At 43.2% G+C, this 19,248-nt stretch overlaps 1 protein-coding gene across 2 annotated transcripts; it reads left to right on the top strand.

The window, feature by feature from the left end:
* The first annotated feature begins 8,117 nt into the window (after positions 1-8,117).
* LOC112228247 (solute carrier family 22 member 5) lies at positions 8,118-17,855 on the top strand. Of its 2 annotated transcripts, XM_024393408.2 has the most exons (10): positions 8,123-8,977; positions 14,287-14,390; positions 14,673-14,827; positions 14,947-15,118; positions 15,352-15,478; positions 15,642-15,739; positions 16,462-16,676; positions 16,923-17,105; positions 17,261-17,396; positions 17,560-17,855. In XM_024393408.2, exons 1-10 carry the CDS (start codon positions 8,585-8,587, stop codon positions 17,636-17,638), a joined length of 1,662 nt encoding a protein of 553 aa, XP_024249176.1. In that variant the 5' UTR covers positions 8,123-8,584; the 3' UTR covers positions 17,639-17,855. The 2 variants fall into 2 exon arrangements, with proteins under 2 accessions (XP_024249177.1, XP_024249176.1); XM_024393409.2 differs by lacking the exons at positions 17,261-17,396; positions 17,560-17,855 and having other exon boundaries at positions 8,118-8,977; positions 16,462-16,666; positions 16,923-17,092.
* The last annotated feature ends 1,393 nt before the right edge of the window (positions 17,856-19,248 follow it).

The raw sequence follows: 19,248 nt of genomic DNA, 5'->3' as shown, positions 1-19,248 counted from the left end.
ATGAGAGCATCAGCTGATATGGACGACTGTGTGATCACGCTCTCCGTAACCGATGTAAGACCTTTAAACCGGTCAACATTCACAAGGCCGTACTCCGAGCATGCGCTGACCAACTGGCAAGTGTATTCACTGACATTTTCAGCCTGTCCCTGTCTGAGTTTGTAATACCAACATGTTTCAAGCAGACCACCATAGTCCCTGTGCCCAAGAACATTAAGGTAACCTGCCTAAATGACTACCAACCGGTAGCACTCACGTCTGTGGCCATGACGTGCTTTGAAAGGCTGGACATGGCTCACAACACCATTATCCCAGAAAACCTAGACCCACTCCCCTGTTGGGGCATACGGCCCCAACAAATCCAAAGATGATGCAATCACTTTTGCACTCAACACTGCCCTTTCCCACCTGGACAAATGGAACACCTATGTGAGAATGCGATTCACTGACTACATCTTAGCGTTCAACACCATAGTGCCCTCAAAGCTCATCACTAAGCTAAGGACCCTGGGACTGAACCTGGACTTCCAGGATCCAGGTGGTAACGGTAGGTAACAACACATCCGCCACGCTGATCCTCAACACAAGGGCCCCTCAGGGGTGCATGCTCAGTCCCCTCCTGTACTCCCTGTTAACTCATGACTGCATGGCCAGGCACGACTCCAACACCATCATCAAGTTTGCTGATGACACAACAGTGGTAGGCCCGATCATCAACAACGATGAGATAGCCTATAGGGAGGAGGTCAGAGACCTGGTTGTGTGGTGCTAGGACAACAACCTCTCCCTCAATGTGAGCAAGACAAAGGAGATGATTGTGGACTACAGGAAAAGGTGGACCAAGCACGTCCCCATTCTTAACGGGGCTGTAGTGGAGCAGGTTAAGAGCTTCAAGTTCCTTGGTGTCCACATCAACAACAAACTAGAATGGTCCAAACACACTAAAACAGTGGTGAAGAGGGCCCAACAAAGCCTATTCCCCCACAGGAGACTGTAAAGTTTTGGCATGGGTCCTCAGATCCTCAAAGTTCTACAGCTGCACCATTGAGAGCATCCTGCACCATCCTGCATCCTGCACCAATCCTGCACCATTGAGAGCCTCCACATTGACTCTGTACCAGTACCCCCTGTATATAGCCTCCACATTGACTCTGTACCAGTACCCCCTGTATATAGCCTCCACATTGACTCTGTACCGGTACCCCCTGTATATAGCCTCCACATTGACTCTGTACCGGTACCCCCTGTATATAGCCTCCACATTGACTCTGTACCAGTACCCCCTTAGCCTCCACATTGACTCAATACTGGTACCCCCTGTATATAGCCTCCACATTGACTCTGTACCGGTACCTCCTGTATATAGCCTCCACATTGACTCTGTACCGGTACCCCCTGTATATAGCCTCCACATTGACTCTGTACCGGTAACCCCTGTATATAGCCTTCACATTGACTCTGTACCGGTACCCCCTGTATATAGCCTCCACATTGACTCTGAAACCAGTACCCCTGTATATAGCCTCCACATTGACTCAATACTGGTACCCCTGTATATAGCCTCCACATTGACTCTGTACCGGTACCCCCTGTATATAGCCTCCACATTGACTCTGTACTGGTACCCCCTGTATATAGCCTTCACATTGACTCTGTACCGGTACCCCCTGTATATAGTCTCCACATTGATTCTGTACCAGTACCCCCTGTATATAGCCTCCACATTGACTCTGTACCGGTACCCCCTGTCTATACACTCCACATTGACTCTGTTCCGGTACCCCCTGTATATAGCCTCCACATTGACTCTGTACCGGTACCCCCTGTATATAGCCTCCACATTGACTCTGTACCAGTACCCCCTGTATATAGCCTCCACATTGACTCTGTACCGGTACCCCCTGTATATAGCCTCCACATTGACTCTGTACCAGTACCCCCTTAGCCTCCACATTGACTCAATACTGGTACCCCCTGTATATAGCCTCCACATTAACTCTGTACCAGTACCCCCTGTAGATAGCCTCCACATTGACTCTGCACCGGTACCCCCTGTATATAGCCTCCACATTTACTCTGTTCCAGTACCCCCTGTATATAGCCTCCACATTGACTCTGTACCAGTACCCCCTGTATATAGCCTCCAAATTGACTCTGTACCGGTACCCCCTGTATATAGCCTCCATATTGACTCTGTACTGGTAACCCCTGTATATAGCCTTCACATTGACTCTGTTCCAGTACCCCCTGTATATAGCCTCCACATTGACTCTGTACTGGTACCCCCTGTATATAGCCTTCACATTGACTCTGTTCCAGTACCCCCTGTATATAGCCTCCACATTGACTCTGTACCAGTACCCCCTGTATATAGCCTCCACATTGACTCTGTACCGGTACCCCCTGTATATAGCCTCCACATTAACTCTGTACCGGTACCCCCTGTATATAGCCTCCACATTGACTCTGTACCAGTACCCCCTGTATATAGCCTCCACATTGACTCTGTACCGGTACCCCCTGTATATAGCCGCGCTATTGTTATTTTACTGCTGCTGTTTAATTATTTGTTACTTTTAGTTAAACATTTTTACTTAACACTTATTTTTCTTAAACCTTCTTAAAGCATTGTTGGTTAAGGGCTTGTAAGTAAGCATTTCACTGTAAGGTCTACACCTGTTGTATTCGGTGCATGTGAAAAATAACATTTAGTATGATTTGATCTTTAATCATACTGTTCAATGGCAACAGCCATTGTTTACATTGTGGGAGGCAACCCGTTAGTTAAAACCTAAATGGACAATGCTGTTTCTAACTTCTTGACAACTGAAAAGTCCAGCCTCAATCCCTCACAAATATTAAAATCGTCACTACGACAACTAAATTATCAACACAGCGTTGGTAAATGGCTAGAAAAACAAATGAATAATAAAATATACAGGTATAAATACTTTGTTCCTTTTCATAGGGGTCAATAATTATTATTAGTAGTAGCAGTATGATTAACATAATGATCACCTATTAGTCTACGTATAATACGAGAATTTACATCCATAAGTAGGGTGAAAATTTGCAAAGTGGGACACTTTCTGAAAATTTGCTTTCTGGAACAGCTTACAGTATTATCCCATTGTCTTAACGCACAACATGATGTCCGTTCTAGATAGCTGAAGAACTCTATTACACCATACAAACTAAAACATTAAGAAATCATTAACGTGTGTGTCCGTCCTCAGATCAGGAGTGCAGATCAAATCAAATCCAAATAAATGTTATTTGTCACATGGGCCGAATACAACAAGCGTGGACTTTACTGTGAAATGCTTACTTACAAGCTCTTAACCAACAGTGCAGTTCAAGAAATAGAAGAAAATATTTACTAAATAACCTAAAGTTAAAAAAATAAAATCAATAAGTAACACGGGAAAGTTACATAAAATTACATAACAATAAGAGGCTATGTAGAGTGGTATGGCACCGGAGTCAATGTGTGGGGGTACAGGTTAGTTGAGGTAATTTGTAAAGTGACTATGCATAGATAAGCTATGAAGCTGTTAAGGAGCATTTTGGTCCTAGACTTGGCGCTCTGGTACTGCTTGCAGAGAGAACAGTCTATGACTTGGGTGACTGAAGTCTTTGACCATTTTTTGGGCCTTCCTCTGACACCACCTAGTATATAGGTCCTGGATGTCAGGAAGCTTGGTCCCAGTGATGCACTGGGCCGTACGCATTACCCTCTGTAGCACCTTACAGTCAGATACCGAGCAGTTACCATACCAGGCAGTGATAAAACCGGTCAGGATGCTCTCGATGCTGCAGCTGCAGAACTTTTTGAGGATCTGGAGACACGAATCTTTCCAGTCTCCTGAGGGGGAAAAGGTGTTGTCGTGCCCTCTTCACAACTGTCTTGGTGTGTTTGGACCATGCTAGTTCGTTGGTGATGTGGACACCAAGGAACGTGAAACTCTCGACCTGCTCCACTTCAGGCCCTTCAAGGCCCGTTAATGGGGGCGTACCCAGCCCTCCTTTTCCTATAGTATACCATCAACTCCTTTGTCTTGCTCACATTGAGGAAAATGTTGTCCTGGCAGCACACTGAGGAGGAGTAGCAAGGATCAGACCAATACGCAGCGTGGTAAGTGTCCATGATACTTTAATAATAACTGAACACGACTCAATACAAAAATAACAAAGTGAATTGAAACGAAAACCGAAACATTCCTGAATGGTGACACAAACAACAAAACAGGAAACAATCACCCACGAAACACAGGTGGGAAAAGGCTACCTAAGTATGATTCTCAATCAGAGACAACTAACGACACCTGCCTCTGATTGAGAACCGTACCAGGCCAAACTCAAAACACAACATAGAAAAACGAACATAGACAACCCACCCAACTCACGCCCTGACCATATTAAAACCTGTTGGGGCTAGGGGGCAGTATTTTCACTTTTGGATGAAAGGCGTGCCCAGAGTAAACGGCCTCCTACTCTTTCCCAGATGGGAATATATGCATAGTACTATTACTGGTGGATAGAAGACACTCTGAAGATTCTAAAACTGTTTGAATTATGTCTGTGAGTGTAACAGAACTCATATGGCAGACAAAAACCTGAGAAGAAATCCAAACAGGAAGTGAGAACTCAATTTAGAAAACAATGCCATTGGATGTCCATGTTAGATATGGATGAGCATGCACTTCCTAGGGCTTCCACAAGATGTCACCGTCTTTAGATTCTGGTTGTATGACTCTACTATGAAGGAGGGGCTTATAATAGCTCTTTGGGTGGGTGGTCTGGTAGAAAGCCTCGGTCTCGTTGCGCGCGGTCACGAGAGAGTGTACTTGCGTTTCTTCAGACAATGAAATTTTCCAGTTGGAACCTTATTCTTGATTAATGTTTAAAACATCCTAAATATGGATTGCATACATCATTTGACTTGTTTCTACGACCTGTAACGGAACTTTTTGAGTTTTTGTCTGGAGGAATTGCTTGTGCTTTTTGAGGATTGAATGCTGGGCTGAACAAGCTAACAACAAGTGGCTAAATTATGGGCTTTTTGGAACTTTATGGAACAAATCAGTCATTTATTGTCGAACTGGGATTCCTGGAACTGCTTTCTGATGAAGATATTCAAAGCTAAGTGAATATTTATAGTGTTTTTTTGTAGCTTCTGTTGACGCCAAAATGGCGGCTATTTCTTTGGGTTCTGAGCGCCGTTCTCAGATTATTCTTTTTCCGTAATAAAAAAAAAAAATCTGACACAGCGGTTGCATAGAGGATACATTTATCTTTAATTCTGTGAATAACACTTGCATCTTTTATCAATGTTTATTGTGAGTATTTCTGCAAAATCACCGGATGTTTTGGAATCAAGACATTACTTCAAGTAACATGCAAATGTAAACTGAGATTTAAAAAAAAAATATATATATATATATATATTTGAACATTATTGAAAAAATCACACAATACATGTATAACATGATGTCCTATGAGTGTCATCTGATGGAGATAATCAACGGTTAGTGAATCATTTTATCTATATTTATGCTTTTGTGACTGTGAAATATCGCTGTGTGTGTTTTTGAATTTGGTGGTCATATAACATAAATATATGTTGTGTTTTTGCTGTAAAACATTTTAAAAATAAGACACGATGGGTAGATTAACAAGATGTTTATCTTTCATTTGCTGTATTGGACTTGTTAATGTGTGAAAGTTAAATATTTCTAAAGAATATTTTTGTCAGCTTGTGCCCCCCTAGCCTCAACAGGTTTTAAAACAAAGACATAACAAAAGAAGGTATTGAGGTATTGAGTCCCAGGGTATTTTGCTTAGTGATGAGCTTTGTGGGTACTATGGTGTTGAATGCTGAGTTGTAGTCAATGAACAGCATTCTCACATAGGTGTTCCTTTTGTCCAGGTAGGAAAGGGCAGTGTGATTGCATCATCTGTGGATCTGTTGCGGCAGTTTGCGAAATGGAGTTGGTCTAGGGTATCCGGCATGATGGTGTTGATGTGAGCCATGACCAGCCTTTCAAAGCACTTCATCAGTAGCACTTCATGGCTACCGATGTGAGTGCTACGGGGGCGGTAATCATTTAGACAGGTTACCTTTCCACAGAGACTATGGTGGTCTGTTTGAAACATGTAGGTATTACAGACTCGGTCAGGGAGAGGCTGAAAATGTCAGTAAAGACACTTATCAGTTGGTCCGCGCATGCTTTTAGTACATGTCCTGGTAATCCGTCTGCCCCTGCGGCTTTGTGAATGTTGACGTGTTTAATGGTCTTGCTCATCTTCTACGGAGAGCGTGATCACACAGTCATCTGGAACAGCTGGTGCTCTCATGCATGTTTCAGTGTTACTTGACTCGAGACGAGCATAAAATTCATTTAGCTCGTCTGGTAGGCTCGCGTCACTGGGCAGCTCGCGGCTGGGTCTCCCTTTCTAGTCTGTAATAGTTTGCAAGCCCTGTCACATCCGAAGAGAGTCAGAGCCGGTGTGGGAGGATTCAATCATAGTCCTGTATTGATGCTTTGCCTGTTTGATGGTTCGTCTGAGGGCATAGCGGGATTTCTTATAAGCGTCCAGGTTAGAGTCCCACTCCTTGAAAGCAGCAGTTCTAGCATTTAGCTCATTGCGGATGTTGCCTGTAATCCATGGCTTCTGGTTGGAATATGTAAGTACCGTCACTGTGGGGACAACATCGTCGGTCCACTTATTGATGAAACCGGTGACTGAGGTGGTATTCTCCTCAATGCCATTGGATGAATCCCAAAACATATTCCAGTCTGTGCTTGCAAAACAGCCCTGTAGCGTAGCATACGCGTCATCTGACCACTTCCGTATTGAGCTAGTCACTGGTACTACCTGCTTTAGTTTTTGCTTGTAAGCAGGAATCAGAGGGATAGAAGGATATGGGAAACACCTATTCTCTGTTTGTCCTCCCCTCTATCCCCTCCCTTTCTTTTCTCCTGTCATCTGCTTGAAAACCTTTAAGAGAGAGGGAAATAGAGAGACATGAGAGGTTAAAATCTTACGGACAATTCTAAGGGGCAATTATTGAAATGAACACCATGCAAGAGGCTACAAAGAATGTGTGTGTGTCCTGTCCCCACGAATTGGTTTTCTCTTCCAGCAGTCTGGTTGGACTCTCTTCTTTTCTATTCGTTGGCTTCAGTGGTGTACTTCCCCCTCCCCTTTCCTCTTTTTCAACTTCTCCCCCACTTTCACAAGGAAGCAATTGTGTGCCATGTTAATCACACTGTATTATATCTACTAGTGTCACAAGTGACAAAATGTTTACCATTAATTTTTACTGTGTTAAAATTGAATTAGGTTCCATAACATTTCTGTGTAATATACAATAAACTAGAGTTTTTCCAATAATGTGCTTTGCAATGTTAATGAAATGGATTAGTGATCCACCAGTAGAAAACATGACAATGTTTACCATACATTTTTACGGTGTTAAAATTGAATAAGGTTCCCTAACATTTCATTTTAATATACAGTACACATTTATTTTCCAATGTTGGAGCTGGCATAATATGGGAATGTTATGTTTTGCAATGTTAATGACAATGGATTATTAATCTGCTCGTGGCACACATAAAAATAACTATACTCGTCATTTTTACAGTGATATTTTTCTCACACAGGGGGTCGTCAAAGTTCACTAATATAAATACTTAAAATAACAAATATTGGGATGGAGCAAGAAAATGTAGTTATTTAACACTTTTTAAAATGTGTAATGTTTCTTTAATGAAATACCCCCCCCAAAAAATGTTTTTATCATATCAATCTCTCTTAGATCTTGCTGTGAAGTTGTGAGCGTGTGTGTGTTTGCAAAATATTACCCCGTTAGGCTACTGCCTCACTCTACCAGTGATATCAAAGTCATTTTTAATTAAGCGTGAAAATGAATTTGGTATCATTTTGATGAAGGAACATTGAATAAGTGTGCTTCAAACTGTTTGCTTGGAATGATTAGCTGCTATCGCGAGAGTGCATCTGACTCAGTTTCCAAAACAGAAAACACTCTGGACCGTAAAGTGTTGTGTATTCACGCACAAACATTCACTGCAAACCGAAGAACAGTGTCGGCTCACTTGACTGTAGTCTCACTGTGGGAAGGTCTAGGCCAGCTAGGTACAGTAATAAGACTCTGATTCGGCTATATTAAACAACCTATTTTATATCTTGGCGCAGCTTACACTTCTAAAAATGGGTCATTCTAGTTGAGGAAGTTTTTAGATTCAGGCCAGGTTGGTTTAAGTTTGGGTGTTTTGGTCCCAGTCTGATAGTGTCTGAGGGAGTGCCAGTCAGTCAGTCACACAGATGTGGACAGTTAGTCAATGCTAGAGGCTGTAAATCATTAGTGTTAAGGGTTATGTAGACAAAGGTCAGAGCAGAGAATGAAAAGAGGCTGACTTAGATTCCTGGCTGCCATTGACTCATTATTATCCTAGAGATCAACAGTGTTGAGGGGAGGAGCTTACCAGTTTACAGGTTACAGCTATAGCTTTACTCCGCTACAACACCCAGCCATAAGAGGAGGCCTTGGCTCAGCATGAGAGGCTATGAGGATAACACAGCCTTCCTGGGGGAGTGGGGATCCTTTCAACAGACTGTCTTCTTTCTGCTCTGTGCCAGCACCATTCCCAACGGATTCAGCGCCTTCTCCGTCATCTTTCTAGGGGACAGCCCCCCGCACCACTGTTTTGTCCCAGACTCGGGCAACCTGAGCGAGGCATGGAGGAAGGCCATCATTCCCATAGAGGTGGTGAACGGACAGGAGGAGGAGAGCAAGTGCAGCAGATACAGGCTGGATGTGGTCAGAAACCTGTCTGCTCTGGGCTACATCCCCGGCCTGGATGTCAACCTCACTGGGGTGGAGCAGGAGTGCTGTGTGGATGGATGGAGCTACAGCAAAGATATATACCAGTCCACCATAGTCACTGAGGTGAGTATACAGACATTCTCTCTCTATAAGCTGCTCCTGAAAATGCCCAGGGCAGTTGGGGGCCGATTCTGACCCGAGTGATGCGTGCTTAGATGGAAGGTAAATCCCATTTTATGCACGTTTCTCTCCATGCTATTCTGACCATGAACATAAAGGTATACTTTGGGATTTTGGCAATCAAGCCCTTTATCTACTTTCTCAGAGTCATAAACCACATTTTTTCTCACAACCCTGTCCCTGGTTGCCACTATTCTTGCTTAAAAAAAAGGTTATATTTTAACAAACCTAACACAATGGTAAATCTAAGCGCAGGCTATAGGTTCAGGAGTGCGTCAGGAAAATTTGTGCTATTTTCATTATCACAATTATCGGCACACTTGCTGGCATTTGTGCAAAAGGGATGGGATTTGATGAATAAACAACTTGTGGGTGTGTTGAGGCTTGGCCCCTCACTGGCCAATCAGAACATGCTCTATGGAGAAATATGTAGTTGCTTCAGGTTGTGTATTTACAGTCTTATGTATTGCATTGGAATCAAGTTCAATTACAACGTTAGTCCATTTTAGTTTGTTAAATGGCTTACAGAAACAAAATAACAAAATGTAGACCTGTCCCATCTTTGCTAAATACACTATATATACAAAAGTATGTGGACACCACTTCAAATGAGTGGATTCGGCTATTTCAGCCACACCCGTTGCTGACAAGTGTATAAAATCGAGCACACAGCCATGCAATCTCCATTGACAAACATTGGCAGTAGAATGGCCTTACTGAAGAGCTCAGTGACTTTCAACGTGGTACCGTCATAGGATGCCACCTTTCCAACAACTCAGTTCATCAAATTTCTGCCCTGTTACAGCTGCCCTGGTCAACTGTAAATGCTGTTATTGTGAAGTGGAAACAGCTAGGAGCATCAACGGCTCAGCCACAAAGTGGTAGGCCACACAAGCTCACAGAACGGGAATGACCTTACACAGAGCCCTGTGTAATGTGTTCAATTTGGCTGGGCAGCCAGCTAGCTCATGGAAGAGTTTTGGTGGTTCCAAACGTCTTTGATTTAAGAATGATGGAGGCCACTGTGTTCTTTGGGACCTTCAATGCTGCAGAAAGTTTTTGGTACTAGGAAAAGTCAGCCAAAACTTAAAACCTCAATGTAAATATGGAGTCAACATACAACATTACTTTTTCAGAAGTAGCTAGGCAGGCTAACGTTAGTTAGCTAATTCATTTGCTAGCTATCAAACAGTAGGCGTATATTAATAATTATATAGTTAATATAAGTAGACATGCAATCATAATTGACTGTAGCGCATATAAAGCACCCACAAGCTACCGGTGGCTGAAAAAACAATCATCGCGGGATGAATGAGTGACGGATTTCCGGGCAAGGGTGGTCCATTTAAAAATCATTCCTTTGTCGCTCGCCCCTTACCCTGCAAGTGTATACTCGTCAGACATCATAATACTTTATTAGAAGTGTCCATTTAATTTGAGGGCTGAGGGGATAAGTGTTTGAAACACAGCCAAGGTCTCTGGAGTCTGATGCCCTGGCCAAATGGCAAAAACATTTTATTTTAGACACGTTCAAATTGTGAGATAGGCTTACACTTGGACATGCACAAATTACTATTAAGCTTGGTTGAATAATGATTTATAAATCCACTTAAAATGGTCATAAGACAAACTCTTTCCATCATGCAACATTGCAAGGGTTTCACAAACATTCCCACTTTTGGATAGGATGCAATGGTGAAATTATTTATTTATCCAAAGAATTAAGGCATCGTGTCTAGATCTGCGCAACAAGTTCGCAGAAGCTCGCTTCAGACGCTCGCAACAAACTCGCATCTTCCCAGAACCCTGTTCTCTTGGTAACGTTATCCGTTACCCAAGGGTATTACTTGAGACACACCCAGCATGTTAACGTTAGCTAGCCAGCTAGCTAGCTACTTGTGTCAACACACTATGAGTAACGTTAGTTCCTTTTCAATGTAGCTAACTAATTAGTTTTAGCAAACACTATTATTGCTAGCTGGATAATCCAACAACTAGCTAGGTAACATTAGCTAGCTAGGCCTAGCTAATGTCTATTTACCAACACAGACCGATGCTGGCACTAAGAGCGCACTCAACCAACTCTATAAGGCCATAAGCAAACAAGAAAATGCTCATCCAGAAGTGGCGCTCCTAGTGGTCGTGGACGTTAATGCAGTCAAACTTAAGTCAGTTTTACCACATTTTTACCAGCATGTCACATGTGCAACCAGAGGGGAAAAAACTCGAGACCACCTTCACTCCACACACAGAGATGCATGCAAAGCTCTCCCCCGCCCTCCATTTGGAAAATCTCACCATAATTCTTTCCTCCTGATTCCTGCTTACAAGCAAAAACTAAAGCAGGAAGCACCAGCTACTCGCTCAATACGATAGTGGTCAGAAGGCGTGGATGCTACGCTACAGGACAGTTTTGCTAGCACAGACTGAAATATGTTCCGGGATTCATCCAATGGCATTGAGGAGTATACCACCTCAGTCATCGGCTTCATCAATAAGTACATCGATGACGTCGTCCCCACAGTGACCGTACGTACATATCCCAACCAGAAGCCATGGATTACAGGCAACCTCCGCTTCGAGCTAAAGGCTAGAGCTGCCGCTTTCAAGGAGCCGGACACTAATCCGGACGCCTATAAGAAATCCTTAGACGAACCATCAAACAAGCAAATCATCAATACAGGATTAAGATTTAATCCTACTGCATCGGCTCTGACACTTGGATGTGGCACGATTTGAAAACGATTACGGACTACAAAGGGAAACCCAGACGCGAGCTGCCTGGTGACGAGAGCTTACCAGACGAGCTCAATGCCTTTTATGCTCGCTTCGAGGCAAGCAACACTGAAGCATGCACGACAGCACCAGCTGTTCTGGATGACTGTGTGGTAGCCGATGTGAGCAAGACCTTTAAACAGGTCAACATTCACAAAGTCGCGGGGCCAAATGGATTACCAGGACGTGTACTCAAAGCATGCTCGGACCAACTGACAAGTGTCTTCACTGACATTTTCAACCTCTCCCTGACTGAGTCTGTAATAGCTACATGTTTCAAGCAGACCACCATAGTCCCTGTGCAATCTCAATCGCACTCCACACTGTCCTTTCCCACCTGGACAAAAGGAACACCTATGTGAGAATGCTGTTAATTGACTACAGCTCAGCATTCAACACCATATTTCCCACAAAGCTTAGGCTAAGGACCCTGGGACTAAGGACCCTGGGACTACATTAGGCTAAGGACCCTGGGACTAAACACCTCCCTCTGCAACTGGATCCTGAACATCCTGACGGGCCACCCCCAGGTGGTAAGGGTAGGCAACAACACATCTGCCACGCTGATCCTCAACACTGGGGCCCCTCAAGGGTGTGTACTTAGTCCACTCCTGTACTCCCTGTTCACCGACGACTGCTTGGCCAAACATGACTCCAAAACCATCATTAAGTTTGCTGACAAAAAAACAGTGGTAGGCCTGATCACCGGCAATGATGAGACAGCCTATAGGGAGGAGGTCAGAGACCTGGCAGTGTGGTGCCAGGACAACAACCTCTCCCTTAATGTGAGCAAGACAAATGAGCTGATAGTAGACTACAGGAAAAAAGTGGGCCAAACAGGCCCCCATTAACATCAACAGGGCTGTAGTGGAGCAGGTCTAGAGTTTCAAGTTCCTTGGTGTCCACATCATCAATGATCTTTCATGATCCAAACACACAATAGCAGTCATGAAGAGGGCACGACAACACCTTTTACCCCCAAGCGAAAAGACTGCTGAACAATTAATCAAGTGGCCACCGGACATTTACATTGACCCCCCCCATACATTTGTTTTGCACATTGCTGCTACTCGCTGTTTATTATCTGTGCATAGTCACTTCACCTTTTAGTCACTTTAGTTGATTTGGTAACATTTTCTTAACTCTTCTTGAACTGCACTGTTGGTTAAGGGTTTGAAAGTAACTATTTCACGGTAAGGTCTACTCTTGTTGTATTCGGCGCATGTGACAAATAAAGTTTGATTTGAACAATTTGTTTGTAGATATTTACACTTGGTAACGAGTAATAAGTAATTATATAGAAATTGATATAGGTTCTTTGTAACAACTAGCGACAACCTTGTATTTATGCAGATATTACAGATATGTACTCTGTGGTGTATTAGTGTGTATATTTTCTCACTTGGATATTGCTTTCAGAAGTTGACGATTTAGATTGTCAGAATGGGTAACATACTTTGTAGGTACACAATAATTACAAGTAAGTACACTTCAAGATACACTTCATTTTAACTAGCAAAATCCTGTGTAACACCTAGTAATTACATTGTACCTTTGCAGGTATTACATGTACTCTGTGATGTACTAGTGTGTTTATTCTCCCACTTGGATGGCGCTTCCTGAATCCTTCAAATAAGGGCCAGGTTGTCAGGGTGGGTAATGTACTATATAAGTACACATTAATTACAAGTAAGTATCCCTCAAGATACACTTCATTTTAACTAGCTTAATACTGTGTAACATGTAGTAATTACATTGTACTTATGCAGATATTACATGTACTCTGTGTTGTACTTGAGGGTTTATCCTCTCACTTGGATGGTAACAAGGTTCAGGTTGTCATAATGGGTAATGTACACATTAATTAGAAATTATTATTTAAATTATAATCTGGGATGACAGCGGTATGGTAGACCCCAGTCAATGAGATTGACCTACTGTAGATCTGATCTGTTTTGTAAATTCAACCAACCTAACCCAGATAGTTCACTTTTTGGGGGCAAGTGCTAGCAACAACATTGAGTAGAGATTTTGACTGTAATAAGGACCCATTCAAATGAAGTGTTACCGAAAGGGGTGAATTCCTAAGTGGGAATTGTCCCCTACGATTCTATTGGGATGTATCAAAGCTCTGCTCAAGTTACTGATATACAATATATTATGCTTTAAAAAATCAGGATGATCTCAGGTAAATGAGTGACTTTACTACTCTAGTATCTCATTCTACTCACAGAATGATTGTCTATGTTCAAAACTATTGTGACCATAACATCAGCGTGATGTAACACCCCCCCCCCCTCACTCCATAGAAGCCTTTAGTAGAACCAGCATTTCTGAACTTGATTTGTCTGATGGGAATTTTCTGTTGTATGTTGTGTATGTTGATGCACTGAAGTTTGCACCATCGACTGTTCGCCCAATATGTATAACAATCAATCATTTTTACTCACTATTCCCTGAATGCTGTTGTGTTTCAGTTTGCCTTAGTGTGCAATGACAAATGGAAGCAGCCATTCACTTCCTCTGTGTACTTCCTTGGGATGCTGTGTGGCTCCTTCTTCTCTGGACAGCTCTCTGACCGGTACTCCACCTCGTGATGATCACTAAACAGTAAGGACGCATCCCAAATGGAACACTTTTACCTTTATAGTGCACTATAGTTCATAGTGCACTAGTTCATAGTGCACTATAAAGGAATAAAGTGGGATGGGGTGCAGCCTAATCTTTGTTGATCTGTATGGATGGACTGACTAGACCTATTTGTAGCTTCATAAAATCCACAATAACATCTATTGGAATACTAACTCTTTGACTGAAGAAAGTCCCCCCTCTTCTGATCTCTAAGTCCCTTGTGTGTTTATAGGTTTGGGCGAAAGCCTGTCCTTTTTGTGACCATGGCAGTCCAGACACTCTTTACCTTTGTTCAAGTCTTTTCTCAGTCCTGGGAAATGTTCTCAGTCCTCTTCTTCATTGTGGGACTGGGGCAAATATCCAACTATGTGGCAGCGTTCGTATTGGGTGAGTCATGCAAATCACAGGTTTAAGTGATGCCATTATTACAATCTTGGGTGAAATATAGTAAAACTGTAATAAAGCCTCAAGTCTGGATTTCTTTGTTTATTTATTGCTTTATTCAGGCACAGAAATCTTGACGGCCACAGTGCGTGTCCTATACGTTACACTGGGGGTGTGTCTGTTCTTTGCCTTCGGCTACATGATGCTGCCTCTCCTGGCATTCTTCATCCGGGACTGGAGGTCGCTCCTTCTGGTTATGTCTGTGCCTGGCCTGGTATACATCCCCCTCTGGTGGTAGGTCATGGGTAACACACCTTAGACATCAACCAAAGGTCACAGGCAACAGTCTTCATTCATAAACGGCCACAAAATGCAGACATTTTTACATGAGAAATAAACTGTACATGAGAAAATACTTCTGAAATAGGCTATACTATGATCTTTCCTCATTCTTGGCTTATTTTAATCATGTTTATGAAACCTAGAGTATTGTTTTGAACATTTACTTTAAATTCATTGTGCAACAGGTTCATCCCAGAGTCTCCCAGATGGCTGCTCTCTCAGGGAAGAGTGGAGGAGGCTGAGGCCATACTGAGAGACGCTGCCAGGAGGAACAGAGTCACAGCACCAGAGGTCATCTTTGAGGAGTCAGAGGTATCTCCTTATTAAAATACTAAGCAGGTGCACCTGACTGACATCATAATCTCTATGAGATGGAATAAATGATTCATTTTGTGGCATATGCAGTCTGACTGAGTTAACATAGAATTCATCTCGGCAACGCAGATGAATGTGTGCTACTAACACTCATTTGCAGGGTGAAGAGAAACCTAAACCAGAGAAACATCACAGTCCTCTGGACCTCCTGAAGACTAGCAACATTCGTAAAATCACCCTCATATTGGCTCTAGTGTGGTGAGCATCCATTAAAACTCACACGATCACACTGGGACACTCCCGAAGTCTACTCTTTTGAACCCTATCTCGTGATCATGGCATGCCATTCAGACATATGTAAAGCATTATTTACAGGGAAGTTATACCTGCAGCGATCCACTTCTAACTGACTGGCCTATTGCCATGATCTTCAGTCTGTGAATATCTTTGACCACAGCCATAGTAGCCATGGTTACATCATGGTAGCATGATGTAACAGTAGAAGCTGTTCATGGTTTCTCGCAGTCATAGACAGAATTGTACACCAACTTACAATAATACATGATAGTAACATGATTGTAACATTATGTATTTACTTTACCCAACCAGCTCATCCCAGGACAGATGTTTGACAACAGGGGGGTTGCATGTGGAAGTGCATATGTTGAGAGACACTTAACTACACAGGTCAATGTTTGACGAGGTTAACAGATATTAACAATGTTAATGTGTGTCAACAGTTTGAAAGATCAGGTTGAAGGGGCAACTAAGAAACAAAAGAATGTTATCCAAAAAGTTATGCAAAACCTGGTAAACTAAGCATCCTTGACCATACCACTTCACTCTGCCTCTCCACAATACTATGTACTGTAGGCCTCAGTGGCTTTACCTGGCTGTCCTCACCTATTGTGAAAAGTCTCACTTCAGACGGCTGATATTTGCATTGTTTTCGTGTTCCATGCTTTCAATGTGCTATCCAGGTTCACCCTGAGTATGGGCTACTTCGCCATATCCCTGAACACATCCCGTCTCCATGGAGACCCCTACGTGAACTGTTTCATCTCTGCTGCCATCGAGGTGCCTGCTTACGTCATCAGCTGGCTCTTCTTGCGCTACCTACCCAGGAGGATATCTGCCTCCGCTAGCATGCTGCTAGGAGGGGGAGCTCTCTACTTCATCCAGCTGGTACCGCCAAGTAAGACTGTGTACCAAATGGCACCCTATTTCCCCATAGGGCTCTGGTCAAAAGGAGTGCCCTATAAAGGGAATAGGGTGTCATTTGGGATGCATACAGAAACTAGCCTGACTCTCAGTTCTTGGTCCCACAATACAGTGTCATAACCATGAAAAAGATCACCAATAGTGCACAAATAACAAAAAGGCACACAAAAAAAAGATTTAGGCTTTGATTAACAATACCATATGTATCTCTCTGGCCCAGGTCTACCTAGCCTATCCATAGCCCTGGAGATGTTGGGTAAATTTGGCATGGCCATTGGTACTGCACTGATGTATGCCTACACTGGAGAGCTGTATCCCACAGTGATCAGGAACACTGCGCTTGGCTCCTGTGCCATGATCTCTCGGGTAGGCAGTATCATCGCTCCCTACATCATGACCTTGAGTGAGTGTTTATTTTCAATGCAACAATTGACCACACGGTGGTGCTTAAAAGAGCACATTCATATTCTGCTTTTCTGGCTATATATTATGTCAAGTCCCTTGCAATGTTTGAAATAGATTCATAATTGTGTTCTCCCTCTTTCTTTCTCTCTGAAGGTACCTATTATAAGTATTTGCCATACATTTTACTGGGGAGTCTTCTTGTCCTGTCAGCTATGGCCATTCCTCTTTTACCAGAGAGCTTTGGCCATCCTCTACCAGAGACCATTAAGCAGATGCACAAACGAAAGTGGTGAGCAATACGCATCACCTCTTACTGTAGTTTAGTTTATTGGTCTTTCAGCATTATTACAGGTTATTTATGAAACAATTGTAATTAAAAACACTGAATGACTCAGCTGATGTTGATTATGAGTGAAAACAATCCTTTAATAGTGTGTTAATCTTTCCTACAGGCTAAAGTGCCCATCTCTGAAGAGGATGAGAGACCACCTGAACAGCCCAATGATGAAGCCAAATGACACTAGATTGTAATTACTTTATAACTGCTTTGAAAATACACTAAAAGTATGTGGACACCGTTTCAAATGAGTGGATATGGCTATTTCAGCCACACCGGTTTCTGACACGTGTATACAACTGAGCACACACCCATGCAATCTCCATAGACAAACATTGACAGTAGAATGGCCCTTACTGAAGTGCTCAATTTCTTTCAACGTGGCACCATCATAGGATACCACCTTTCCAACAAGTCAGTTCATCAAATTTCTGCCCTGCTCAACTGTAAGTGTTGTTATTGTGAAGTGGAAATATCTAGGAGCAACAACGGCTCAGCCGTGAAGTGGTAAGCCACACAAGAACTGTTCGTCGGGAGCCTAATGAAATGGGTTTCCGTGGCCAAGCAGCTGCACACAAGCCTGAGATCACCATGTTTAATGCCAAGCGTCGCTGGAGTGGTGTAAAGGTCGCCGCCAGTGGACTCTGGCGCAGTGGAAACGCTTTCTCTGGAGTGATGAATCACGCTTCACCATCTGGCAGTCCGACAGACGAATCTGGGTTTGGCGGATGCCAGGAGAACGCTACCTACCCCAATGCATAGTGCCAACTGTAAAGTTTGGTGGAGGAGGAATAATGGTCTGGACCTGTTTTTCATGGTTTGGGCTAGGCCCCTTAGTTCCAGTGAAGGGAAATATTAATGCTAAAATGACATTCTAGACAATTCTGTGCTTCCAACTTTGTGTCAACAGTTTGGGGAAGGCCCTTTCCTGTTTCAGCATGACAATGTCCCTGTGCACAAACATTAGATCCATACAGAAATGGTTTGTTGAGATTGGTGTTCACTGGCCTGCACAGAGACCTGACATCAACCCCATCGAACACCTTTGAGATTAATTGGACCAACTCCCTATTAATGCCCATGATTTTAGAATGAGAGGTAAAATGAGCAAGTGTCCACATACTTTTGGCCATACAGTGTATTGTTATTTGGTGTTTTGTCCAGTGTAAATACACATAACTTTTCTTACATTTTGTATTGCATTGATCATGCCATATATTGTATAAGACAAGTGTTTATTGTTGGCTTTCATATGAATGTCTTCATAGCGTGTTGATAGAAAACATTTGACACTTTGCTTAACCTAGATGAAGGAAAAAGAGTCATTTTAAATTAAATATAGGACATCTTTCGAGGAGAGGCTTTGATACCAAGAGCCTGCCAATGGAATTTCAAAAAGCCAAGAAAACACTCCTGGCCTCCCGACACTGCATCACAGTGCTAGCTGTGCCACTAGAGATACTGGTTCAAGTCCAGGCTCTGTCGCAGCTGGCCACAACTGGGAGATCCATGGGGCGGTGCACAATTGGCCCATCTTCATGAGGGTTTGGCCGACAGGGATGTTCTTGTCCCATCGCGCACTCGTGACTCCTGTGGCGGTCCGGGCGCAATGCACGCTGACATGGTCGCCAGGTTTACGGTGTTTCCTCCGACACATTGGTGCGGCTGGCTTCCGGGTTAAGTGGGCATTGTATCAAGAAGCAGTGCAGCTTGGCTGGGTTGTGTTTCAGAGGACGCACGGCTCTCGACCTTCGCCTCTCCCGAGTACGTACAGGAGTTGCAGCGATGGGACAAGACTGTAACT

The sequence above is a fragment of the Oncorhynchus tshawytscha genome, linkage group LG30, assembly GCF_018296145.1.
Source record: "Oncorhynchus tshawytscha isolate Ot180627B linkage group LG30, Otsh_v2.0, whole genome shotgun sequence".
Classification (NCBI taxonomy): domain Eukaryota; kingdom Metazoa; phylum Chordata; class Actinopteri; order Salmoniformes; family Salmonidae; genus Oncorhynchus; species Oncorhynchus tshawytscha.
Note: the sequence above shows the minus strand (reverse complement) of the source record. Positions and strands in the feature narration are given on the sequence as shown.

What these genes read in the sequence shown, in the direction of transcription:
- LOC112228247 (XM_024393408.2), top strand. Translation starts at nt 8,585, where the DNA reads ATGAGAGGCTATGAGGATAACACAGCCTTCCTGGGGGAGTGGGGATCC. An exon ending in TCTGGACAGCTCTCTGACCG is followed by an intron (nt 14,391 to 14,672) that starts GTACTCCACCTC and finishes GTGTGTTTATAG; the next exon opens with GTTTGGGCGAAAGCCTGTCC. An exon ending in CATCCAGCTGGTACCGCCAA is followed by an intron (nt 16,677 to 16,922) that starts GTAAGACTGTGT and finishes TCTCTGGCCCAG; the next exon opens with GTCTACCTAGCCTATCCATA.